This window comes from Stegostoma tigrinum, chromosome 22 (genome assembly GCF_030684315.1).
Source record: "Stegostoma tigrinum isolate sSteTig4 chromosome 22, sSteTig4.hap1, whole genome shotgun sequence".
Classification (NCBI taxonomy): domain Eukaryota; kingdom Metazoa; phylum Chordata; class Chondrichthyes; order Orectolobiformes; family Stegostomatidae; genus Stegostoma; species Stegostoma tigrinum.
Window position 1 is genome coordinate 7,075,662 of NC_081375.1, and position 26,891 is coordinate 7,102,552.

The 26,891-nt window shown below is 41.5% G+C and overlaps 1 protein-coding gene and 1 long non-coding RNA gene across 3 annotated transcripts in view; one reads left to right on the forward strand and one right to left on the reverse strand.

The window, feature by feature from the left end:
• LOC125463669 (monocyte to macrophage differentiation factor-like) overlaps window positions 1–26,891 on the reverse strand; it is a 44,013-nt gene that overhangs the window by 15,588 nt on the left and 1,534 nt on the right. The window contains exons 1-3 of one of the 2 annotated variants that reach the window (XM_048555238.2): window positions 6,980–7,178; window positions 6,619–6,700; window positions 642–802 (exon numbers count right to left, since the gene is read on the reverse strand). In XM_048555238.2, the coding sequence (XP_048411195.1) occupies window positions 642–802; window positions 6,619–6,700; window positions 6,980–7,005 (269 nt within the window). In that variant the 5' untranslated portion in view covers window positions 7,006–7,178. Of the gene's footprint in view, window positions 1–641; window positions 803–6,618; window positions 6,701–6,979; window positions 7,179–26,891 lie in introns of those variants that run through there. The other variant, XM_048555237.2, reaches the window with a different exon arrangement.
• Window positions 9,064–20,006, forward strand: LOC132210867 (uncharacterized). The gene is made up of 3 exons (XR_009447061.1): window positions 9,064–9,140; window positions 10,503–10,580; window positions 18,333–20,006. It is a non-coding gene; the product is annotated as an uncharacterized LOC132210867 (long non-coding RNA).

Below are 26,891 nucleotides of genomic sequence, written 5' to 3' on the forward strand. Positions count from 1 at the left end.
AATGCAATATGTACGGAGCAGGAAATGTACCAATTTGTGCAGGCTGTCGCACCTGGTTATGACCTTCCTGCAGAGTGGGCATCAGAAGGAAGGGACTCTGACCCAGAGTGAGGCAGACAGCAAATTGTTTCACTTACTGGCTCAAAAAGCTGCTCACTGCTGTGGGGGTTACACCATGTTGCTGGGTTTTAACTATTGTTTCAGTCCTGAATGTTGTAGTATTGATCTTGGATCCTTTACCCCAAATTTAAGAACAATGTTTTTTCCCCCTTCTGGGAGAGTGTGGGTACATGAATTTTTATTGACCTAAACCTGTAATAAAAGTGTGAAGGAGGTTTGATGTCTTTTCTGTGCTAATTTAGTACATGCCAGTTTAAGGACAACAGAACTTCCAGTTTAATCTCCACATTCCAGTTTAGGAAGGGTGAAGTTAAAGAAATTCCTCCTACTGATCACTACTCGTGACTCCTTGGAGGGCGAACATCAGTTGAGGACTGGTTCAGGCTGAATTGTCATTATACCAAGAAGCCTTCTGACATATTGGTTGAGAGAGAGCTCAGATATTGCAGAATTCTCAAACTCCCATCCTATGCAAAAGTCAACCCTGCAACAGCGTGGTGGAAAATTCTACCCCATATTACCTTAAGTGACTCTTCTTCCACGCAATGATGTGGAAGACAGTTGAAACAATGAACAGTCCACACAGACCCACACCATACATCCAGGCTGTGATCTTCTTCCACCGGTCATCCGAAAGTCGATGAAGTAACGTACTGCCAACAATTGCTGGAAAAATTAGGAACTGCGGACAGAAAAAAAAAACTTTCAATCCAGTGGCTCTAGCTTTTCTAACATTTGAAGATTTTATCGCTTTGTTAAAGGTTCCTGCTGCAGGAAACCTGTGGCAGATCATAGAATACCCACATAATGGGAGACAGGCCATTCGGCCCAACAAGTCCACACCACCCCCCCAAAAGAGCATCCTACCGAGACCCATTTCCCTAGCCCTGTATTTCCCACGTCTAACCCATCTAACCTAAACATCCCTGAACACTACAGGCAATTTAGCGTGGCCAATCCACCTCGCCTGCACATCTTTGGACTGTGGGAGGCAACCGGAGGAAACCCACGCAGACACTGGGAGAAGGTGCAAACTCCACACAGACAGTTGCCAAGATGCCTGTTGTGAGGCAGCAGTGCCAAACACTGAGCCACCGTGATATGCAAACACAAACTCCTGTTATTCTCTGTACTTCAGAAGTGGGAAACTACAACAGGAACCCACCAAAAATCCAACACTTGACTGCACATCAAAAAGTTAGAGGAACTGTGTAGCACTGCACACCGTGCAGATAAGCTAATTAGTTGCACAACCAAGGATTGCATAATAGTGACACAGCAGTTCCAATAAATGAGTATCTAAATTGAGGCGCAGTGGAGAAACATGCAATCATATTCCATGCCAGTAAAACCAAATGTGTCCAACTCATTTCCCAAGCATCTTGCATCATCCTTTTCCCATCTTTCCACAATTGCGGTAACATGCCTCTCCTAAATTTCCTTGCTACCAGCTTCCATATAAAGGATCAATCTTTCCATTTCCTCATCTCCTATATGATACCACCAAACACATCTTGTCCTCTCCTCCCCCATCAGCAGTCAATAGGGACTATTCCCCTACCACCCTGGCCCACTCCTCTACCACTCCAAAACATTGTCACCCTCACAAGGCACCTTCCCTAACAACTGAAGGAACTGTAACATATGTCTTTTACTGCCTCACTCCTTACTGTCCCAACACTGCAATTTACTGAAGCAGCAATTTACATAGACTTCTTTCAATGTATAATTTCCACTATACTCGATGAAATCTGACTTTGGGAGACCAAACGCAGACAAGGTGGCCACTTTAGAAAACACCTTTGCTCAGCATATCCCTGACTTTTTGGTCATTTGCCATTCTAATCCCCCAATTTTCTCTCAAATTTCTGTCCAGCTCTGGTGCGGTATTCTAGTAAAGCCCAACTCAAGCTGGGACAGGACATATGCAGGCATTTGAATGGTGACTATTGTTTGCAAACTAATTCCGTGAGTATCAGTATGTCAGGCTGTTGCTTAACCAGCCTGTAGGACAGAACTCCCAATTTTGGCACATGTTGCTTGGTGTTAATGAGAGAGACTTGGTACCTCGGTGAACCTTTGAGAAGTACATCATGTGGGTGTGAGGGGCAGGCCATATTTGGCTCACCTCAGACAGAACTGCAAATACTCGCCATGAATAATGAAAGGAGAGACTTTATGTCACAGATTTTAAAAACCTCAGGGAGCAGGTGGTGATGGTTCAGGGATGCAAGTCGGTGTCTAGTGACACAGGGGTCAGTGTTGGGGGCCCTTGGTATATGGAGAGTTGATCAGTAAGTTTGTAGAAGATACAAAGAAAGATCGGGATGGCAATTAGTGAGGAGGACATCCTTAGGTTACAAAATTTATAAAAGGGCTAGTCAGGTGGCTGATTAGTGGCAAATGGAATTCAGTTTGGATAAATGTGAGATGCACTTGGGCAGGACAGTCAAGGCCAAGGGAAAACACATTAAATAGTAGGATCCTGAGAAGAATGGAGTGTCAGAAAGACCTTGGTGTGCACACCCACTGGTCCCTAAAGGCATCAGGTCAGATAGATAAAGTGGTTAAGGTGGCACACTGTATACCTGCCTTTATTTGATGAGGCATACAGTTCAAGAGCAGGGAGACTACATTAGAAATTAGTTGGTTAGGCCACAGCTGGGGTACTGCTTGCTGTTCTTATTTATTTGCATTTCAAAATGAATGATCTTATTACAGGCAGCCAGCATGGCTTTATGAAGTAAGATCTTGTTTCCCAAATTTGATTGAGTTTTGAGGAAGTGAAGATGATAACTGATAGAACATAGAACAGTACAGCGCAGGAATAGGCTTGACAGCCCACAACATTGTAAACATGACACTAAATTAAACTTATTCCTTCTGCTTGACCTCCTTCCATATCCTCCATTCCTTGCATAGCCATATGTTTATCTAAACACCACTATCATATCTGCCTCCTCCACCATCTCTTGCAGCATGTTCCAGACTACTACCGCTTAAAAAAAACTTGACCCTCACACCTTTGAACTTTCCCCCCCCTCACTTTAAATGCATGCTCCCCAGCATTAGCTGTTTCAACTCTGGAAATCCTATCTCCAATTTTATAGGCTCCTATCAAGTCTCCCCTAAGCCTCCACCGCTCCAGCGATAAGAGTCTTACTAGCCTCTTGTTATAGCTCATACCCTCTAATTCAGACAGCATCCTGGTAAACCTCTTCGGCACCCTCTCCAAAGTCTCCACATCCTTTCTGTAATGTGACGACCTAACCAAAGTCTTACAAGTTTGCAACATGACATCCTGACTTGTATTCAATTCCCCAGCCAATAAAGGCACGCATGCCATGTGCCTTCTTTACAATCCTATCTATTGTGTGGCCACTTTCAGGGAGATAGGGACTTAAATCCCAAGATTCTCCTCTACACCACTGTTCAGGGTCCTGCCACTAACTATATACTTTTCATTAACATTTGAACAAAGGTAGGGCAGTGAACGTTGTCTATATGAACTTTACAAAACAAATTGACAAGAATCATCATGGTAGGTTTGTCTAGAAAATTAAGTCACACAGCATCCATGGTGAGTTGGATACAAAAATTGGCTTGGTCATAGAAGACAGGGTGGAGGGGTGCTTTGACTGGTGATCTGTGACCAGTGGTATTCTGCAGGGATGAGTGCTTGGACTCCTGCTGTTTGTAATATATGTAAATGATAGGGCTGAAAATGTAGATTGCCTGATTAGTAGGTTAATTGGCAACATGAAACAGGGTGGAGTTGTGGATGTTGATGACAGATACAGCAGATATAGATCAGCTGGATTAAGAAATGGCAGGAGTTTAATCTGGACAAGTGTGAAGTCACAGCATGAGGTGATGCCTTTTGGGAGGTCAAATGCAGGAGGAATGCATATAATAAATGGTAGTATCTTTAGGAGCACTGAAATGTGGAACAATCTTGGGTGTAAGTCCATAGATCCCCAAAAGTGGCAACATAAGTGGATAAGAGGGCAAAGGAGGCATACGGCATGCTTGCCTTTGTTGGTCAGAGCACGCAGTATAAAAGTTGGTAAGTCACATTGCATTGGAATAGTTTGGCCACTTTTGGAGTATCAGTCGCAGTTTTGATTGCCACACTATAGTAAGGATGAACCAGTTTTAGAGATTTACCAGGCCTGAAATGGAGTGTATTAACTGTAAGGAGAGGTTGGATAGCTTCGCAAGAGCTTTGGCAGCTGAAGGGCAACTGATAGAAGTATGTAAGATTATGACAGGCATAGACAGGGTGGAAAATCAGTCTTTTTCCTCAGTGTGGAAATGTCAAATATTAGGATGCATACATTTGAACTGAGGAGGAAAGTTTAAAGGAGATGTGTGAAGCAAGGTTTTTTTTCTTTAAACAGATGGTGGAATGTGCCTAGAACACATCACCAGGGGAGGTGACAGAAACTGGTACAATTTCAACGTTTAGGAGGCTTTTAGATGACATGAACAGGCAGTGAATGAGAGATCTGAATCATGTGAAAGTAGTGGAATTAATCGCAAACAGCATCATTGTCAGCACAGACAGTGGGCCTTTTCATGTAAAAACCGAAGAACTGCTGATGCTGTAAATCAGGAACAAAAACAGAAGCTGCTGGAAAAGCTCTGCAGGTCTGACAGCATCTATGAAGACAAAAAAAAGTTAACATTTCAGGTCCAGTGACCCTTTCTCAGAAATCCCGTCTAGGCAACATCCTTCAGTTCTGAGGAAGGGTCACTGGACCTGAAATGTTAACTTTTTTTTGTCTTCATAGATGCTGTCAGACCTGCAGAGCTTTTCCAGCAGCTTCTGTTTTTGAAGCTGTTCTTGTACTGTCCCATGTTCTGCAATCAGAGTACAGGAGGGATGTGATAGCACTGGAGAAAGTGCAGAGGAGATTTTCCAGGCTGTTGCCTGGACTGGAGAGTTTCAGTTATGAGGGGAAATTGGACAAACTGGGGCTGTTTTCCTTAAGCAACAGAGATTGAGATGTATGAAATAATTAGGGACATAGATATGGTAGATGGGAAGAAGCGTTTCATCATGCAGGTTCCAAGATCGGGGGCACAAATTTAAGGTTATGGGCAGAAGGTTAGATGAATCACAAAGAAAATCTTTGTTACCCTGAGTGTGGTAGGATTCTGGAACTCACTGTCTGCAAGGGTGGCAGAGGCAGAAACTGTCATAACATTGTAGTAGTATTTAGACGTGCATGTGTACTACCAAGGTGTACAAGCCATGGTCCAATTACTCGAAAATGGGATTAGAATAGTGAGGAGGCTGATTTTGATTGGTGTGGATGCAGAGAGTGTCAAAGGGCCTTTTTCTGCTTCTCCATGAAGAACTTGACTGGAGGTCTCTGGCTGCCATTGCTAACCGAGAATGCTGGTTCCCAAATTTCAGCTTGAGGTCCTGACTCTACACTGGATTGCCGATTTATAAATTCCTTAGAAGCAGAGATGAATCTATATCTTTCTCATTATTATCTCTTGCCTTGTTCTATCAGCTAATTATCCAATCACTTCTGCAGCCTGACTTTTATCACTTGTCCCTTTTATTCTTTGTCTCTTTTCCCTTGGTTCTGTTAAACACCTCTCATCTTTCAGTTTTGTTGAGAAGCCATTGACCTGAATTGTCAGCAATTCTCTCTCTCCACAGCACCAGCCAGATCCATGAAGCACTTCCATCAGCTGCTGCTCAGCTCAGGTTCAGAGCAGCATCACAACACTGAACATTTTTACAGACACTGCTTTTGGAACACTGTCAGCCCTGCTCCTGTTTCCTTAGTTTTCATGAAAACTATACTCTCACCTGACCAAGGAAAGGAGACACTAGTGCAATAGTCAGCTATAAATAACATCGAAAAGGAACTGTTGACTTGCACCTCCAACAGTCTTCCTGCTTCCACGCCAGTGGTCCAAACTTTGTCCGGTTTGATTGCGGTTTAGTGATCATGCCTAATACATACCGGCAATTAAATTATTTATTACTCCCAGTCAGGAGAATATCCTGAGCAAAAACACAATCATTCCCAATTTGAAAACTCAAGCATAGAGTCATGGGATCAAACAGCATGGAAACCGAACCTTCAGTTCAACTAGTCCACGCTGAATATGTTCCCAAACTAAACTAGTCTCACTTGCCTGTGTTTGGCCCATATCTCTCCAAACCTTTCCTATTGGCTTGATGGATTTATTTTTAAACTGTGGAACATTAGGTACATTATCCAAAAGCAGTCAGTCAGAAAATTGTAGGCTCAAGTCTCACTCCAGGCACTGTAGGTAGGTTGAAACACCCCAGTACAGTTCTGACGCAGTACTACAAAATCAGACACGCTGTGTTTCAATGAATTATTGAACTGGGATAAGAACTGCATTTGGTGACCTCAACAGAAAATGTCCTTAGGTGTAAATGCTTGCATTATTCTCCTTTCCCCTCTCTATCACTCCACATAAAAACAGAAGTTTTGAAAAACTTACTGCATGTGTGTAACAGTTGGCAGCATGTTCGTATGCAGTGGGCTGATATCGGGAATTAGCTGGAGGTCGGTTATTCATAAATCTATAAAGCAAGCAAGAGTTTATTAATGCAACAATAAAACCAAACAAGTACTCAATTTTCAGGGGGAGCTTTGATTCAGTTAAGCTTGAATTAATAAAAAAACTAGCCCCCACCACGGTATTGCACAGAAATTCTTTTCTCTAATCATTAGATACTGATGCTGGAGCTGTACTGAAACTACAGACCCAAGGCACCAGATAGTTAGAACCAGACACTCAAACCACCTGAAGCAACCAAATATTCAACCTAGACAAGTCAAGTTATGGCTAGACATCTTACTTTGACCATCCTTGCTTCCTCGCCATGACAATCCGTGTTGAAACTGTATAGAACCTCTTTGGAAGAAAGCAGCTGCTTTCTCTTCACCACAATATAATTCTTTCAAAGAACAGAGACATCTAGTTGCAGGTCTTTTCCACTTTTGATTTAGCAGTTAAACTGCAGTTCAGTCATTCAGCTGTTAAAGCAGTAAGTTTAGTGTGCAACATACTAGCATTAAGATGATGACTTCCTGGTTCAATATCTATTTTAAAAATAAAAGGAAGTTAACACCCAGAGAAGGTAAACCTAGACGGTTATTACCACCCACAACAGTTCTTCCATTCACAGCTATTTTATGTTAAAACATATCTTCCAAACGTATTAGCAATTAAACTCTGCACCTAGTGAGCCGAGAACTCCAGTTAGTCTCAAATTTATCCAAACATGTGAAGTCTAACAATTTCTTCTGTATCATTTTACAGAATTTCAATGGATCAAACTGTTCTAGTCAGCTAACAGCAGTAAAAGAAAAAAGTGTGGATTATCTGGCCATTCATTCTGTGTTGTTTATGGGACCCTATTTTGAGAAAGTCAGTTGCTTTGTGTGTTTGCATTTCAGTGATTCCACTTCAATGGTACTTTGGGATACTATGAAAGGCAATATATAAAAAAACTTTAAGAACAAAAATGTGCATTTAAGAAATAATTTTCACCAACTTGTTCTATACTAATCAGCAAAGGGTATCAGAAAGAGCGAAATTGTTAAAACTATGGCTACCTGCACATAGCTAATTTCGTTGCTAAGACTTTACTCTTGTTTGCAAATAAAGTGTCAAGGTTCCTCAAGTGTGAAACTTCAACCTGAAATCTACTCAAGTGGTTTAGGGGATTTACATACAGAATAAAGGATATTCAAAAAAGTGTTTCACCATCACCGTCCCAAGAACAACCAAGGATAAGCAATAAAGATTAGCTTAGCTAGCTATGCCACCTTCCTGTGTAAGCATATTAAATAAAAAGGAGTGAGTTAAGGTTGCAATCCAAGCCAGGTGTTTGGCTGAATTTATGGACAAGTTGGGTGTCTGATAGCTAGGTTTTACCTACATATTAGTGTCCATACTGACTAGAGAAAGTTTCACATTCATATCAGTTTTTGTGAAGTATTCGGCACTACAGGGATTGCGTGACTGTGGGAAGACGGTGCTCATCTTTGACAACAATTTAATTCAAGTCCATTAAAGAAACAAGCCCAGGCACACAATGAACTGTGGCGTTGCCTGGATACTGATTCCGCATGCCTAAGCTGCAAGTCACAAGACCAACCTAACATCAAACACTGAAAGTGTTTGTAAATAAATCTAACTGCCAGTATTTTAGATTCCAACGCTGCACAGGCACATGAATTTTCAACTAGGTAAAATTACTGGGAGATTCAAAATAAATTCCAGAATAGTCCAACAAGTAGTACAATGGTTTACTGGTTTAGTACAGTCCCAATCATGGAATCCAAAGAATAGGAAGGCCCAAGTCTGATTCCCAAAAAGGGGGTTGTGAACAATTAAATCTTTACAACTAAAGGGAAAGTGGGAAGAGAGAGAAATTGAAATGGGGAAAGAAAACTGAGACAAGCTACATTTGAAACTTTAGGATAGAGTTGGGAATCAGAATAATTCCTTCGTCAGCTCAAACATAGTACTGAAAATAAAAATACGCAAAATTTTGAAGTACTTCATTGTTTCAAGGTAATTCGAGGTAGACCTCAAATCCAAACAGGCTAGGTAAACTATTTCACGCTAATATTTTGGCTATGCATTTGTTTCTTTCCACTATCAGTATGTTGTCAGTCTAAAAGGACATGCTGTCTACCACACAATTGAGCAAGACCATGTATGAATATCAGTGTCAGTTCAATGCTTGGTACGTAGACAGTATCTCTCAGTAACTGGCTGATTGAATCAAGCAGCCTGCTTCTTCAGTGGCTCATAAGATACATAGTACAGATTCCATTCAACCAGTCTGTACTCGCTAAACACAAACAAAACATCCACTGATGCATATGATTCTGCAATTGGGTAGAACTTGCTTAACAACCATGAGTGTATTAACAATCGATTTACAGTAAATCAGTTGAGCTTGTAATGTTTCGCTTTAAAAGAAGTTGTCAAAGCTTCAACTCCAGGTAGGTCAGTTCTACAGCTCTATCAATTTTCTTACGATCATCTTTTATACAGTGGTGTAATTTAACTTGAATAATTTAAAGTTGAAGAGGATGTACTAGGCAAATTATACCAATAATTGTAAAAATTTTAATTTTCTTTTACATTGTACCTGTATTCAATATTGGGAGTAAAGAGGATCCAGATGAACACATGCACTATTAGTGGTGAACAGCTTTATGAAACAGCTAGAGACTTTTTCCTAGGGTAGAGGTAGCTATTACAAGGGAGACATAGTTTTAAAGTGGGTGGAGGTAGAGACAGAGGAGATGTCAGAGGTAGGTTCTTTACTCAAAGTGGTCGGGGCACAGAATGCATTGCCAGAGAAGGTAGTAGAGTCGGCCTCAATAGGGGCTTTTAAGCAGCTATTAGATAGGCACATGGATGACAGTATAAAGCTAGGGGTGGAGGTTAGACAGACCTTAGGATTAGGGCAAAAGTTCAGCACAACATTGCAGGCCAAAGGGCCTGCACTGGGTTGTTCTATGTTCTATATTCTAACAGGAGGTCTTTCTTTTAACACAAATGAGGGTTATTATTTTCTTATGGAGGGTTATTAAGTGTGGAATTCTTTTTCCTAGAAAAGAACGGAGGCTGGGTCTTGAAACTTATTCAAGCCTCAGTTAGATGTTTGATAGTCAAACGCCATCAAGGGTAACAGGGAGTGGCTAAGACCACCACCAGATCTACCACAATCTGGTTGAATGGCTGGAAAGGGTGAATGGCCTATTCCTAAATCTTACATTGCTTTGTGTATATGCTCCCAACATTTCCTCACAAGACAAACTCTTAATTTCACTTTAGCCTAGAAAAACCATCTCTCAACAGCTTTTAACATTAGTTTATCCCTGCTTAAAAATGACCACATCTGGACATATAATTTAAATAGAGTACTATTACTAAAGATCTGAAATTGAAAGCCACTCTCAGGAATCATTACCGTGAAACTATCAGATTGTTGAACAATCCTACCTGGTTCACACAAGCTCTGCTGTGCTTACCTGATCACATCTACATGGGTTTCCAAAGTTAACTCTTAACATTTCAAATGGCCACCAAGACATTCAGTTCAAGGACAATTGTGGATGAACAATAAATGTTGGCATTACCAGTGATGTCCTCTTTACACGAAAAAATAAACTGAATTTGTCAAATATGGGCAAGTCAATCAAGGGACTTTATTTTAGAGACAGTTATATCCCAACATTGATCCCTTTGCTACCCCACTGGTTAGTTTTCCAAACGGAACTGACCCATTTATCATGACTGTTTTCTTAGCCAATTCTTTTTCCAAGTTATTATTTTTCTGCCTATCCTTTCAAAAGATTGTGATGTCCGGAGTGACTGATTTCTTTTTAAAAGAAAAGAATCCCCAACGGCGCCAATAGAAAGAAAACTGCCAGGTAAGATTTCCCTTTAAAACATTTAAAAGATATTATAAACATTATATATTGCTTTAAGTACTTGATTCAAAGATACACCAGTACCAGTTACAAGCACTCATTATTCCCTGCACAAATGTAGGCCATGTGTAATCTCAGTATTTCCACTATAGCCTCCTTTAATCGCACTAGATTAGTTTAGCTCTTGATATTCACCACAGCTGTACTTCATAAAAAACCCTTGGATATAGCTATCCAGATAATGTGCACATTTATGAACCCCCTCACACTCAGGTCACGGCAGATCTGATGGGTGCAGAACTCCCAGAGAATACCTTCTCTGAATCCTTTTACTGGGCTGTAGGGCTCTGGTAACAATGGTTGTTGTTGATCCACATCTCTGCTTTTCCTAACTGTATTCCACTCAAAATAACTTTTGCTTTAATGCCAGGTTAAGTTTGAACACTCAAACAAAAATAGTTCGTTTTGGTAAGAACTTGCTTCCTTCCTCTAAGTTAATGTCAAGTATATACTCAATTATCAAACAAAATTGGCACCCAACCTATTAGAAACAGTGATAATGGGAACTGCAGATGCTGGAGAATCCAAGATAATAAAATGTGAGGCTGGATGAACACAGCAGGCCCAGCAGCATCTCAGGAGCACAAAAGCTGACGTTTTGGGCCTAGACCCTTCAGAGTTTTCCATTTATCCTGAACTACTTCAATGTTCATCTGCATAGCAATCTTAGGTCACTTGGGCATGTTTTCCCTCAGAAACTAATGATGTCCTAATCAGACAAGCAATTAATCCTATTTCAGAGTACTCCCCGGAATCTTGATCTCAAAGATATATTCTTATGTATAATGTACAATCTTTTCCAGGCATAGTGGTCATCAAAAAGGGTCAGTACCCCTCAATGTTAATTTAGCAGCTTCAGTCACCTTGCAACTTGTCTCAAATGGATTTGACCTTATCGTCATTGATTTCTATTTGTGCCACCTATACATGCACATTATTATTCAAGGACAGTTAAAGATTAGCTGAGGCACACTCACCCAGGACATTCAATTCAGGATGACCAAATAAATTCTGATTTACATATAATTTATAAACCAGCTTTTGGGAGAATTGTACCCCACAATTCTGTGTAAATGTGTTAGTGACAATAATTATTCGATAAATCAGTTTTGCCACAAGATGATTGCAATCTAATAGCCTGCCTTAAGTTGCAAATTTTAAAAATGTGTCCTGTGTCCTGTATTATCAGAAGCAATAGCTGATATTTCCAATTAACTTCTTTTGTCAGCTAAAATCAATTACTTTGACCTCGAGCCACAAACCAAATCCCTCGCATAGATCTTGTAGAAAGCAGTAAATCACAGTACAGCTGTCACCATAGTTACAATACCAACTGCTTGTTTATACAGCATGTAAAGAGTTTCACATAGCACAAGCATTTATGTAATAAAATGTTTCCAGTCATTTCATTGGAGTGTTATCAAAACAAATCTGCTATCTAGCTGCTAAAATAGGGCACATGACCCAATTCGAGACCAGGGGTAGTTTCAAATTAGAATTTAAGGAGAGAAGAGGGATGGTTAGGAGATTACAACTGGAGGGACACATATTGCAGTGGGGCAAAGGAGATTAAACGTTAAAGAGGAAGAAGACCACAGAACTGAAAAAGAAGAAAATTTTAAAATTCAGACATTATCTAAAAACTTTGACAGATTTAAAATGCCATTGCCCAGCTCAAATACTATCAACTTTACGATGTGATGAGGTTTTTCCAAGTTAAAAACAAAAAAATGATTAGGACATGATTGTTACCTTATGCCCTTCATGAATTGATCCATTTCTTCTTAAGAGGTTTTGGGCTTAAGGGCAGGGCTCATTCCTGATTTTAAACCATTTCCACTGTCAGTGAGCCTTTACCCAGGAATACTTCCCTCTTTATAGAAGTCACAGGCAGGCTTGAGAAGATGGAACACATGATTATCTAGCTGGCTAATAGTTGGAGTAATTTGGTCATTAGTGTAGTGGAGCAGAAAGATGGAAGGTCCTCCACGTGCTAACTCTGAGCCCTGTTAATTTGAAGTTACTGTCTTTGGCTCAATCAATTTGACCTATCCCTTACATCCACTATGTTGTTACAAAATTGTTTCATTAACATTCTTAGATAAAATCCAATCCAATATCTCCAGGACTCTAAAAAATCAAGTCTACAGAGATGATTGAAATATGAAGCCATTGAAACAAAGTTGAATCCATTATTTGGGGGAAAAAAAGTCTTTAGTTACTAACTTAAGTTGGTAGAAGACAACTGGCCTAAGTACAATTTAAAATATTTGTCAAAGAAATAAATACATTCCTTTTGTAGCTTTAAATTTAATGGCAGGGAGATAATGAGGATATGGCTGGGCCGGTCAGAGGGCAGTTAAGGATCAATCACATTGTAGAGTCGCAATTAGGCCAGACCACGCATGAACAGGAGATTTTCTTCCTTGAAGGATTAATGAACGGGATGTATTTTACAAGTTTTCAATCCCAGATTACTTACATTTAAATTTTACCAGCTGCTACACAGGGATTTGAACCTATGCCACAAACACATTAGCCTCGACTACAGAATTACCAGTCTGGTAATATTACCATGATGCCACCTTTTCATCCTATTCACAGAAGCTCATTTACAAAAACCAATGCCAACTGCTTTGCAGCTTGTTAATCATGAGACGTGCCCCTGTGATTTGGCCGTGTGATACAAACCTTCTAATGGTTAATTAACACATTTCTTTTGCACTCATTAAAGCTATTTGTTGACAGTACAAATCCTTTCACCAGGGATTAACCTTCACACGAAGGAAACATTGACAATTTTTTTTAAAATGTAAGATTAAATATGGAGTTGTGATTTTTAAAATTAATTCACAGGATGCAGGCATTAATTGGCTGGGCCAGTATTTATTGCCCATCATTAGTTGCAATGAAAAAGTTGGGTGAGCTGCTGCAGTCATGTGGTGTGGATAGACACAATGCTATTGGCAAGAACATAGAACAGTAGAGGCCCTTCAGCCCACAATGTTGAGCCAACCTATTAACGTACTTCAAGATCAAACTACCCTGCATACCCTACATTTTACTATCACCTATGAGCCTATCAGAGTCTTTTAATTGTCCCCAATGCATCTGACTCCACTACCACTGCTGGCAGCACATTACGCAGAGGGGTGGGTGTGTGGCAAGAGTACCTCACCTTCCTCCAAATCACCTTATTATGTCCCCTTGTAATAGTCATTTCTGCCCTGGCAGAAGTATTTGGTTATCCACTCTTTGCCTTTCATCATCTTGTACACCTCTATCAAGTCACCTCTCATCCTTCCTTGCTCCAACAATAAAATCCTTAGCTCCCTCAACCTCTCCTCATAAGACCTGCCCTCCAGTCCAGGCAGAATACTGGTAAATCTCCTCAACGTACAATCCCCATATACAATCACTGAATATCAAAATATTCAAAAAGGTGACAATATATTTCTTTACTCCATATTTCAGAAGCAACTATCCATGGCACAATATTGTTCTCAGGTAATATTTGTATTTCTTCTCTGACTGGGCCAGCCTCCACAGTCAACGTGGTTGCAAAGACCTGTAAACTGAAAAACAAAATTAAAATACCTTCATGATTCATCACCCTAACAGCTAAAGAGATGAGATAAATAGGAAACACTGGACTCAATTCAGCATCTTATTCTTCATAGTACAATATCATTACAAACTTTAACAGTACTTACAGAAAATAGGAACTGGAATAGGACATTCGGCCCTTTGAGCTTGCTCTTCCACTCAACACAATAATAGTTGATCATTCAACTCAGCACCTGCTTTGTCCTCCAACCTCCCATCCCCTACACCGTTCGATCCCTTTAACCCTAAGAATGATATTTAACTCCTTGTTGAAAACATTCCATGTTTTGGTCTCAACTGCTCTCTGTGGCAGAGAATTCCACAGTTCACCACTCTCTAGGAAAAGGATTATTTCTCATCTCATTCCTAAAGTGGCTGAACTGTATCCTTAGACTCTGGTCCCTGGTTCCGGGCTCTCCATTCATTGGGCACATCCTTCCTATATTTACCATGTATAGCCCCGTTAGCAACTTATAAAATTCTACAAAATCAGCCCCCATTCTTCTAGACTACATCTTCTTTGTCTTCTTCACCACATAGTGGGATTTGCACTGCTGCATCACAGCACCAGGGATAGGAGTTCAATTCCAGTCTTGTATGATTGTGCAAACTCCACACAGACACTCTTGGCGTGGGTTTCCTCCCACAGTCCAAGAATGTGCAGGCTAGGTGGTTTGGTTATGCTAAATTGCCCATAGCATCCAGGGACGTGCAGGTTAGGTGAGTTAGCCATAGGGAATGCAGGGTTACAAGGATCGGGTAGGGAATGGGTCTGTGTGAGATGATCTTTGGAGGGTCAGTATGGACTTAATAGCTAAATGGCCTGCTTCCACACTACAGAGATTCTATTCTTCTATTCTAAATTGCCCTGTGGAGTCTAGGGATGTGGTGGGTTAGCCAGGGATAATGTAGGGTTACAGCAATAAAGGTGGAGTCCTCTTTTGGAGGGTCAGTGCAAACTCACTGAGCCAAAGAGCCACTTTCTGCACTGTAGGGTTTCTATAATTCTGTTGTATAATGCATCTGCATACTTATTCTCAACTATGTACAAGGACACCCAGGCCCTGTTGCAGCTCCCCCTTTCTGAACCTATTGCACTCCAGATAACAATGTGTTCCTATTTTTGCTATCAAAGTGAATAACCTCATTAATCACCATTATACTCCATGCACCAGGCATTTGTCCATTCACTCCGCTTGTTCAAATAACACTGAGGCATCTCTGTATTCCTCTTGCAGTTCATTCTCCCACCTATCTTTGCATTGTCTGTGAACTTACAAAATTGCATTTAGTTCCTTCATCTAAACCATTAATACATATTGTGAATAGATGTTAGTGAACAGAATAGGTCATGGATCAACCACTATCTCACTGAATGGAGAAATAAACCGAAGGAGCTGTAGTACCTCAAGTCACAACCCGACATTTGGAAAAATGAGAGATAACAAAGTGTGGAGCTGGATGAACACAGCAGGCCAAGCAGCATCTCAGGAGAACAAAAGCTGACGTTTCGGGCCTAGACCCTTCATCAGGAGGATGAAAAATGACCTGTTTATTCCAACTGTCTCCTATCCGCCAGCTACCTCTCTATCCAAGTCAGTACAGAATCCCCAGTCTTATGCACTTTAATTTTGTGCCAATTTCTTAGCAAAAGCCTACTGCAGTACAAGTAAATCACATTTGCAAGGGTCCGGTTCCAAATGTTTTTTGAATCTTTCATAACGGACTGTAGGATTTTCTCTACTAATGTCAGGCTAATCAGTCTGTACTTTCCTGTTTTCTCTTTAGTACCTTTAAGTTTTAAATAATGGGGCTATATCAGTTTCTATGGATTGGAGAGAAACTGTTAGAGTCCAAAACATCTTGAAAGATGACCAGTGAATCCTTCATTTCCAGGTGTCAATTCTTTGTCTACTCTTTCAATATCACAACTTTCATAACTATGCCTGACTTACTCAGTTCTTGGAGATTTCTATGCTAACTCCAACCTCTTTTTCCTCAAAGTCAGGAACATGACGTTACTTTCCAAACTCAAATCTTTCTTGCAAGTCCCAATTTTTTACAATTGTACTTGCACCCTGCCAGAACTCAGCTTTTACCTTCCTTATTCGCCCCATCCTAACTTGTTTCTCCACTCCCCATCCCAACCAACTGTCATGACCATATAATAAAATATGTTTTGTAAAAGGTGGCTACAAGGTTTTGGAGTAGATTTGTGGCTTGGGTTATGGGTGTTGAGGTTGGTTGGCTTGCCGAGCTGGTTTCTTGTTTCGCAGATGTTTCGTTACCATGCTGGGTAACATCCTCAGTGGAGCCTCTGATGAAGCATCGTAGTGTTTTCTCACCTGGTTTTTAAACTCTGAAGTCCATTGAGATGGATTGCCTCACTTCCAGGTTTTCCTTCCTAGTGAAATGTATACAGGGTCGAGTTCAATGTGTTTATTAATAGCATGCTTCATGGAGTGCCAGGCTTCTAGGAATTCTTGTGCCTGTCTCTGCCTAGCTTGTCTCAGTCGAAATAGTGGTTCTCCTTGTCCATGTGGATTGAAATGAGTGAGTGTTGGTCCTGTCTTTTTGTAGTTAGTTTGTGTTCATGTACTCTTGTTGTTAGTTTCCTTCCTGTTTGTCCGATGTAGTGTTTCTCAGTCTCTGCAGGGGATCTTGTAGATGACATCAGTCCTGTCCATGGTGGGGAGTGGGTCTTTGGTTCGGGCGAGCAGTTGTCGTAAGGCTGACGTGGGCTTGTGTGCCACTCTGATGCCCAGTGATCGGAACACACCACAAGAGTCCTGTGTTCCTGCTTTAGGGTAGTGAGATGAGTGTGTCGGGGCATGTAGTATCTTCCTGATGTTGTTCACGTAGGCATCTTGTGACCCAGTGTTTTGGATATCCATTATCCCTAAAAACCTGGAAGAGAGGTGTTCTTCTTCCTCTTGGCGTAGTTCCGTGTCGCTGCAGCATGTTGTTGCCTTTTTAAACAGTGTTTACATGCAACTTCATTTGTGCATGCTGGGATGGTTACTGTTGAAGTTCAGTACCTGGTCTGTGGTGGGGCTTTTCTGTACTTTTGTTCACAGATCCCCATTTGTCTTGCGCTCTACCATGACGTCCAGGAATGGAAACTGTTTGTTCTTTTCATCTCTGGTGAATTTTATTCCAGAGAAGGTGTCGTTTAAAAGTTTGTGTGTTTCCTCTAATTTGGTCCATTTAATAACGACAAAGGCTTCATCCACATAGCACATCCATAGTTTCGGTTAGATTTGCATCGCTGCCTCTGCTGGGAGTCTGGAGATTGGGACACCTATGGGATCACCACTGATTTGCTCATGTTTGGCTGTTGAAGGTGAAAGTGAAGTGGGTGGTGAGACATAAGTCCAATAGTTTGAGCATGTTGTCCTTGGAGACGGTTTCGCTGGGGTCTTGTTCTTGTCCCAGTAGTGTTGTCATTGTTTCCCTTGCTAGTGGTATGTCTATTGATGTAAATAGGGCAGTGGCATCAAACGATATCATGGTCTCTTCATAGTCTATCCTTATGTATCTGATGGAGTTGAGGAATTCTTGGGCTGAGTGAATAGTGTGGGGTGACTTGTTGACTAGGTGCCAGAGTCTCCTTTGTAGTTCCTTGGCTAATCAGAGAGGGAGAGCCTGGCAGGGAGTCCTACAGGTCTAAGGAGAACTTCCGGCTTGTGCACTTTTGGGAAGCTGTAGAAATCGGGGTGTGTTGGTTCCTTTGGGTTTTATTCTTAAGAAGTCTGCTTTGTTGATTTGTCCCGTCTGTTTAAGTCTTTTTGGTGTGTAGAGGATGTGGTTGCCTAGTTGCAGTGTCGGGCCAGTTTGTCCTAGGTGGTACATGAACTCGTCTGCGAGCAGTGCCTGTGCCTTGGAGATGTAGTCCCTTTTATTCAGTATTACCATCATGCACCCTTTGTCTGCAGGTAGTATTGTGATGTTCTTGTCCTTCTTTAATCTCTCCAGGGCCCGTCTTTCCTGTGTGTCGAATTCTCTTTCTGGTTAGTGTCAGCATTTCCTGTGTCTTATCATTTGTGTTTCTTCACTAATGTTGTTGGTCTTTCATGTGGCTTCCAGCGTGGCATGTCAACCCTACAACAACTACTCACCCAAACTAAAGACCCACTCCCCACCACGGACAGGGCCAATGTCAGTGTCACCAACAAGACCCCTTGCAGAGAGCGAGAAACACTACATCGGACAAACAGGAAGGAAACTAACAAGAGTACATGAACACCAACTGGCTACAAAAAGACACGACCCATACACTCACATCTCAATCCACACGGACAAGGAGAACGACCATTTCAACTGGGACACCACCAAAATCCTGGGACAAGCTAGGCTGAGACAAGCACAAGAATTCCTAGAAGCCTGGCACTCCACAAAAACATGCTATTAATAAACACATTGAACTCGACCCTGTATACATTCCACTAGGAAGGAAAACTGGAAGCGAGGCAATCCAGCTCAGTGGACTCGAGTTTAAAAACCAGGCAGGAAAACACACCGATGCTTCAGAGGCTGCACTGAGAATGTTACCCAGCACGGTAATGAAACGTCTGTGATTCAAGAAACCAGCTCGGCGAGTCAGCCAACCTGGCCTTTCAAAATGGTCACAAAATCTGACAAGATGGTTATCAGAAGTCACGTGAAAATTCCTAATTCACCACTGCTTTAAAAAAAAGGAGAAATTTGTGCTCAGAATCAAGCCTAAAAGACGACATTTGCATTTTGTTTAACCTTTGGACAAGATAACCCACCACAACTGGTCTTTCTGAAGATGTCAAATTCAAAGCTGATGTAAGAACAAGAAACAGCAAAGGACATCAACACAATTCACTTTGTCTAGTGAAACAAGGCTCATTTGAAATTACAGCCTGTAAGTGGGTGAAAATCCAGCATATGGGATGCTGTGTGGGAAAATTTAGCAAGAAAGTGATAAAGCAGAATATTACTTTGAAGAAGAGCAACTGCAGAATTCTGAGGAATTTGGGAATTTCGGTGAGCAAGTCATAAGAAGTAGCAAATAACCTAAAAGGCAAATCAAATGCTATTGTTAGGGAGAAATTTGGGTATGACATTAACTAACCTGCAAATCCACACCAGTTGGGGAGGTGATGGCCTAGTGGTATTATCACTGGCCTGTTAATCTAGAGAAACTGATAAAGTTCTGGGGATCTGGATTTGAATCCTGCCATGGCAGATGGTGGAATTTGAATTCAATAAGTATCTGGAATTAAGAGTCTAATGACCATGAATCCATCGTCAATTGTTGGAAAAACCCATCTGGTTCACTAATGGCCTTTAGGGAAGGAAACTACCATCCTTACCTGGTCTGGTCTACACGTGACTTCAGACCCACAGCAACATATAGTTGACTCTTCACCGTCCTCGGAGCAATTACGAGTGAGCAATAAATGCTGCCCTAGCCAGCGACACCCTCAACCCGTGAATGAATAAATAAAGAGGCTGGGACTAGAATGCTACGGAATATTCAACTTTATAAGCAATAATCATTTAAGATTCCTTTTCTATTCAAGAAAGTAGTCAGGATGTTTCTGTGAAAATACCACCTGGCTGAACCAGCATTAAACCTGAGGCCTTATTTGGAAATGGCAAGAAAGGATGACCCTGTACCTAACAAGAACAAAAACGCAATGATGTTTAGTCTCAGACTGGATTGAAGCACAGGCTTTGGAGGAAGATAGGGGGTACCTGGGAAGATGGGGAGTGGTGAGCCTAGAGGTAACAGATGCTTTGCTCCTTTTAGAATGTGTAAATAAAAGAGGAGTTTTCTAAAACAGATTATTTTGGAATTCAAGTAATGTACTGTCTACATGATTTACAATGCATAAATATCTGTCAAATGAGTTAGAGCTACCTTGGAATCGTGTTTGGGGTAGATTCTCCTAACATTGGTTCAATAAACAATTGTTGACCTCTCCTGAGATTATTCTGTAAAATAACTACTTCAACTCTACCCTCTATACATTTTTTAAAATCAACTTGCTCAGACATATTATGACACTTCTGAAGCAGGTGGGACTTGATCCAAGCATTATAACCCAGAGGTGGAGAAGTTATCATCATACCGCAAAACCACATTACTACAAGAGGAGGAGATAGTAAGGCCTGCAGATGCTGGAAGTCAGTCGATAAAACATGGAGCTGGAGAAGTACAACAGGTCAGAAAGCACTGAAGCAGGAAAGTTGACGTTTCAGGTCTGGACCCTTTATCAGGACTAGCCAGTCATGAAGAAGCACCCAGATCTGAAACAGTGACTTTGTTGCTTCTCTGATGTTGTCCGACCTACTGTGCTTCGCCAGTTCTACTTAACAGAAGAAGAATTCAGCATAAAGTAATAATGCTTATGCTTCAGTTATACAAGGCATTGATGAGGCAACATTTTGTGTACAGTTTTGATTCCTTATTTAAGAAAAGACATAAATGCTTTGAAAATGGTACAGCAGAGATTAGTGAGACTGACAGAGGGTTGCCTTATGATGAAGAGTGGGCTTTGCACTAGAATTTGGAAGTGTTGGGGTGACTTTATTGAAGCATAAAAGATTCTGAGGGGTCTACGCAAGGTGAACACAAAAGATGCTTCATCTTGTGGGTGACCCCAGAAGCAGGGGCAATATTTAAATATTAGAGTTACCCTTTTAGGACAGGTATCATGAGTTTTTTTTCTTCCAGAGGGCTCTTCAACTTAAATACACTTTGCCTCAGATGGCGGTGTAGACACGGTATTAGATTTTTTAAAGCCAGAGGTTTTTGGGTTCCTGTTATGCAAGTAAATCAAGTGTGGGACATGGCATTACTGACTTGTCCAGCATTTATTACCCATCCTAGTTGCCCTGGAGATTAGATTAGATTTCATACAATGTGGGAACAGGCCCTTTGGCCCAACAAGTCCACACCACCCCTTGAAGCATCCCACCAAGACCCATCCCCTGTAACCCACACACCCCTGAACACTATGGGCAATTTAGCATGGCTGATCCACCTCGCCTGCACATCTTTGGACTGCGGGAGGAAACCAGAGCACCCGGAGGAAACCCACGCAGACAGGGAGAATGTGCAAACTCTGCACAGACAGTTGCCCGAGGCTGGAATCGAACCCGGTTCGCTGGTGCTGAGAGACTGCAGTGCTAACCAACTGCCTTCTCAAACTGCTGCAGTCCATGTGCTGTATGGTAGACTCTCAATGTTGTTAGAAAGGGAATTTCAGGATTTTGATCCAGCAAGTGTTATTTCTAATTCAGGATGGTGAGCAGCATGAAGGGGAAATTAACAAATGGTGATGTTCCCATGTATCTGCTCCATTTACCTTTCTAGATGGAAGTGGTCCTGTGTTTGGAAGGTCCTTTCTAAGGATTATAGATTTATAGAATCCCTACAGTGTGAAAAAAGGCCCTTCGGCCCAGCATGTCCACACCTACCCTCAGAACATCACATACCCAGACCCAATTCCCTATAACCCACCTAATCTACACATCCCTGAACACTACAGACAATTTAGCACAGCTAATCCACCTAGCCTGCACATCTTTGGACTGCGGCAGGAAACCAGAGCACCTGGTGGAAACTAACAGACACAAGGAGGATGAGCAAAGTCCGCACAGATAGTCACCCGGGGTGGAATTGTTCCTGGCGCTGTGAGGCAACAGTGCTAACCACTGAGATCTTTGGCAAACTGTTGCAGTCTATCTTGTGGACAATACACATTCCTGCTAATTTGTTGGACTGACTGAATGTTTGTGAATCAAGAGGGTTATTTGTCCTGGATGGTGGTGTCAAGGTTGAATGTTGTTGAAGCTGCACCCATCCAGGCAAGTGGCAAGAATACATCACATTCCTGATTATTTCCTTGACAACAGTGGACTGACTTTGGGGAGTTAGGGATGAATTAGTTACTGCAGGATTCCTATGGTGAGTCCAGTTCAGTTTCTGGTTAATGGTAATACCTAAGATGTCGGTGATGGGGGAAGTCAGTGAATGTCAAGGGTGGTATTTTATTGCCCCTTATTGGGGATTGTCATTACCTGGCAAGTTCTGAAATGGCAGAACAAGTCAGGAAGCAAATCTCCCCCAAATTTTGCTGAGTCCAACTGTAATAGAAAACACCAAGTATTCCATTGCTGAGGCTATTGCAACTTGAAAATGACATTGCAATCATTTGACTTCTGAAAGGGAAACTTCAAGCAGCAAAAAGTCTGACCTTTTTAAGCATCCTTTATCCTTACCCACTTCTAATCTTCAGATATACACTTATCAAATAACCTTATTACTTTTACTTGTAAAAAGGAAGGTAGTGACATGGCTGTAACGTCACTGGACTCTTAACGCTCTGGGAAGATGGTTTCTAATTTTACCATTCCAGATGGTGAAACCTGAATTCAATAAAAAAAAATTCCAACACTGAAAGCGAGCTGGATGGTGACCACATAACTACCAACAATTGTAAAGTATGCAGCTGACTCAAGTGACTGTTGATAATTAGAGATGGACAATAAGTGTTGGTCTAGCCAGCAATGCTCGCATCCTATGAACGAATTTAAAAACCTCACTGCAGCAATAGTTTTGAATAAACAAATTTTGTTCAATTTTAAAGTTTTACTGCTGGTTATTTTTAAACTCAGACATCAACTTAAAAAGCGTTATGCAAACTTCTACAAATTTTTAGTTCACAAACCACACTGATGACACACCTAGCGTGCTCAGTAAACAGGGATTGTGTATGCTAGAAATCTGGAACAAAATGTCAAATTGCTGGAGAAACCCAGCAGGTCTGGCAGCGTCTGTGCAGTTAGCGTTGAGTCCAATGATCCTTCTTCAGAACTCATTCTTGAAATGTTAACTGTTGTTTTCGCTCCATGTATACTGTTTTTGGCTTCTAATCTGTAATGGTAGTACACAGACCAGGAACGATGAGCCACAGGTGACCGGATTTGATTTAACTGAACATAAAGTAGTCTCCAAGGTTTAATTTAAAGAGGTAAACCATGGCAGGAGAGCTCAAAATCTTGGTTTGCTTCTCTTGCTCCATGTGGCAGACTGGGGACAGTTTGAGCCACCCAGCATGTGTGCAGTAAGTGTCTCCAGCTATAGCTCCTGGAAGCTCAAGTTTCAGAGCTGGAGTGGTGGCTAGGGACATGGTGGTGCATCCGTGAGGCAGAGAGCATTGTGAATAACTTGCATAGAGAGATGGTCACACTGCAGGTAGGAAGGAAACAGGTGATTACCAGACACGGCAAGAGAGATAGGCAGGTAATGTAGGAATCTCCTGTGGCCTTTCCCCTACAAAACAGATACACCACTCTGGATACTGTTGAGGAGAATGATCTCTCAGGGGAAAGCAGCAGCAGCCGCCAAACGTTTTGCACCAAGGTTGGTTCTACTGCAGAGGGGAGGGGTAAAAAGTGTGCCAGGGCAATAGTTATAGGGAGCTCAATTGTAAGAGGAATAGACAGGCGTTTCTGTGGCCGCAAATGAGACTCCAGGATGGTATGTTGCCTCCCTGGTGATAGGGTCAAGGATGTCTCGGAGTGGGTGCAGAACATTCTGAAGGGGGAAGGTGAGCAGCCAGTGGTCATGGTACATGTCAGAACAAACTGCATAGGTTTTAAAAGAGGAGGAGGTCCTAAAGGCAGAATACAGGGAGCTAGGAATAAGGTTAAGAAATCAATCTAGTGATCTCAGGACCAGTACTGGTATCACATGCTAGTCAGAGGAGAAATGGCAGGATATATCGGATGAATATGTGGCTGTAAAGATGGTGCTGGGGGAGGGTTTCAGATTTCTGGGGCATTGGGGCCAGTACAAATTGGATTGGTTACATCTGAGCAGGGCTGGGAGAGTCCGAGGGGAGTGTTTGCTAGAGCGGTTGGGGAGGGTTTAAACTAATATGCCAGGAGGATAGGAACCTATGTAAAGAGTCAGAGAAGTTGTCGGTAAGGACAAAAAGAAAAGCTAGAAAAAGGGAATAAAAAAGCGATAGGCTGAGAAACCAAGGACAAGATTCAAACAGGGCTGAGAAAAAAAAATAAGGAGACACTGTTATAAGGACAAGTTTAAAGGCTTTGTGCCTTAATGCACAGAGCATCTGCAATAAAGTGGGTGAATTAATTGCACAGATAGATGTGATCAGCTACAATATAATTGGGATTTTGGAGACATGGCTGCAGGGTGACCAGGGATGGGAACCGAATGCCCCAGGGTATTCAGTATTTAGGAAGAGGCAGGAAAAGGCGGTGGAGCGGCATTGCTGGTTAAAGAGCTTTAAGACAATAGTGAGAAAGGACATTAGCTCTGACAATGTAGAGTTTATTTGGGTAGGGTTGAGAAATACCAAGGGGCAAAAAACATTAGTAGGCGTCATATATAGGCTCCAAACTGCAATGATGTCAAGAATGACATTAAACAGGAAATTAGAGATACATGTGATCTCTATCATAGGGGAATATCATAGAATCCCTACAGCGTGGAAATTGGCCATTTGGCTCAACAAGTCCACACCACCCCTCCAAACAGCATCCACACTGACCCATTCCCCTACCACTTTATTTGCCATGTCTAACCCACCTAACCTAAACATCCCTGGCCACTAGAGGCAATTTAGCATGGCCAATCCACCTACCGTGCACATCTTCAGACTGTGGGAGGAAACCAAAGCACCCGGAGAAAACCCTCACAGACACGGAGAGAGTGTGCAAATTTCACAAAGACAGCCACCCGAGGCTGAAACTGAACCCGATCCCTGGTACTGAGGCAGCAATGTTAACCACTGAGCCACTATGCCGGCCATTGGTGATTATGAGTTATTTTAATCTGTACATAGATTGGGCAAATCAAGTTAGCAACAATGCCACATAGAGGAGGAATTCCTGGAGTGTATATGGGATGGTTTTCTTGGCCAATATGTGGAGGAATCAACCAGAGAGCAGGCCATCTTAGACTGGGTGTATGTAATGAAAAGGGAATCATTACCAATCTAGCTGTGCGAGACCCCTTGGGGAAGAGAGTGACCATAGGATGATAGAATTCTTTTCTAATCAGGATGGAGAGTGAAGTTGTTGATTGGGAGACTAGGGTACTGAACTTTAATAAAGGAAACTATGAGGATGAGGTGTGAGTTGGCCTTGATAGATTGGGGAAGAGTTACTTAAAGGGAATGACAGTGGAGAGGCAATGTCAATCGCTCAAGGAACACAAGGGGGAACTGCAACAACTGTTTTTTCCTGCCTGTCGCAAAAGCAAAATGGCTAAGACATCCAATCCATGGCTTACAAAGGAAATACAAAATAATATCTCATCCAAGGAAGAAGCATACAGATGGGCCAAGAAAGGTAATAAATTTCAGGATTGGCAGCAGTTCTGAATTCAGCAAAGGACCAAGGGATTGATTGAGAAGAGGAAAATAGAGTACAAAAGTAGCTTGCAGGGACCTAAGAGGCAACTTTTTCATACAGACAGTGGTGCATGCATGGAATGAGCTGCCAGAGAAAGTGGAGGAGGCTGGTACAATTGCAAGACTTAAAAGGCACCTTAATGTGTATGTGAACAGGAAGGGTTTAGAGGGAAATGGGCCAAATAGGACATGATTAGTTTCTGATATCTGGTTGGCATGACAAATTGGACCAAAGGGTCTACTCCTGTACTGTACAACTCTACAATTTTAGGTAAGTTGAATAGCAAAAGGTCTTTTCCCTAGGGTAGAGGGGATAATTGAGATGAAAGGGGTTTAAAAGGGATTTGACAGGAACTTTTTTTTTTAAAACAAGGAGGGTTGTTTGTATATGTAATGAACTGTCTGAGAAAATGTCACTGGACCTGAAACATTAACTCATTTTTTCTTCACAGATGCTGCCAGGCCTGCTGAGCTTTTCCAGCAACTTTGTTTTTGTGACAGAGGAAGTGGTAAATCCAGATACAGTTACAACATTCAAAAGATATTTTGACAGGTACGTGAACAAGAAAGGTTTACAGGGATATAGGCACATGGGACTATTTAGTTTAGTTGGCATGGAAGATTTGGACTGAAGGGTCTGTTTCTATTCTGTATGACTGTGATTCTACAAGTTCAGAAACTGGCATCAGAGCAAATCTGCCAAATGCATAATCTCAAGACAATCTGCAACGAGTGAGAGACAGAATAACTTTTTCATTTTTCATAAAGAAACATGCAAAAAGGTTCCAAAATATAATAAATGGAAATAACATCTAAAACTAATTAACCATTCCCTGCTTTCCTTAGAATAGGGAAACATCATTTATTGTCTTCCATTCTGCCGTGCTGGTTTTAAACAGATTTTTCATGAAGTCACATTGCTGTTACTGCAACAATATTTGCACAGATTTCCACTTTAGGACACAAGGGGTCAATTCTACATAAAATTTGCTTCTAGACTAAAAACATGGAAGGATTGCAACATGCCTGTAATGCAAAGTACATCTGTTTGAAAAACTAAGAATATAACTCAAATAAGTAGTTTCTCTTTAGAGTCTGAAAATAGGCTTCAGCAGGATATCACAAAAGCACCAGCACTGTCACATTGCAGCTGGAAAGTGTTATCAGCCTCAGTTCAAGAATACTTTGAAACAGTAAGAAATGATTGAACCAATACTGAAGT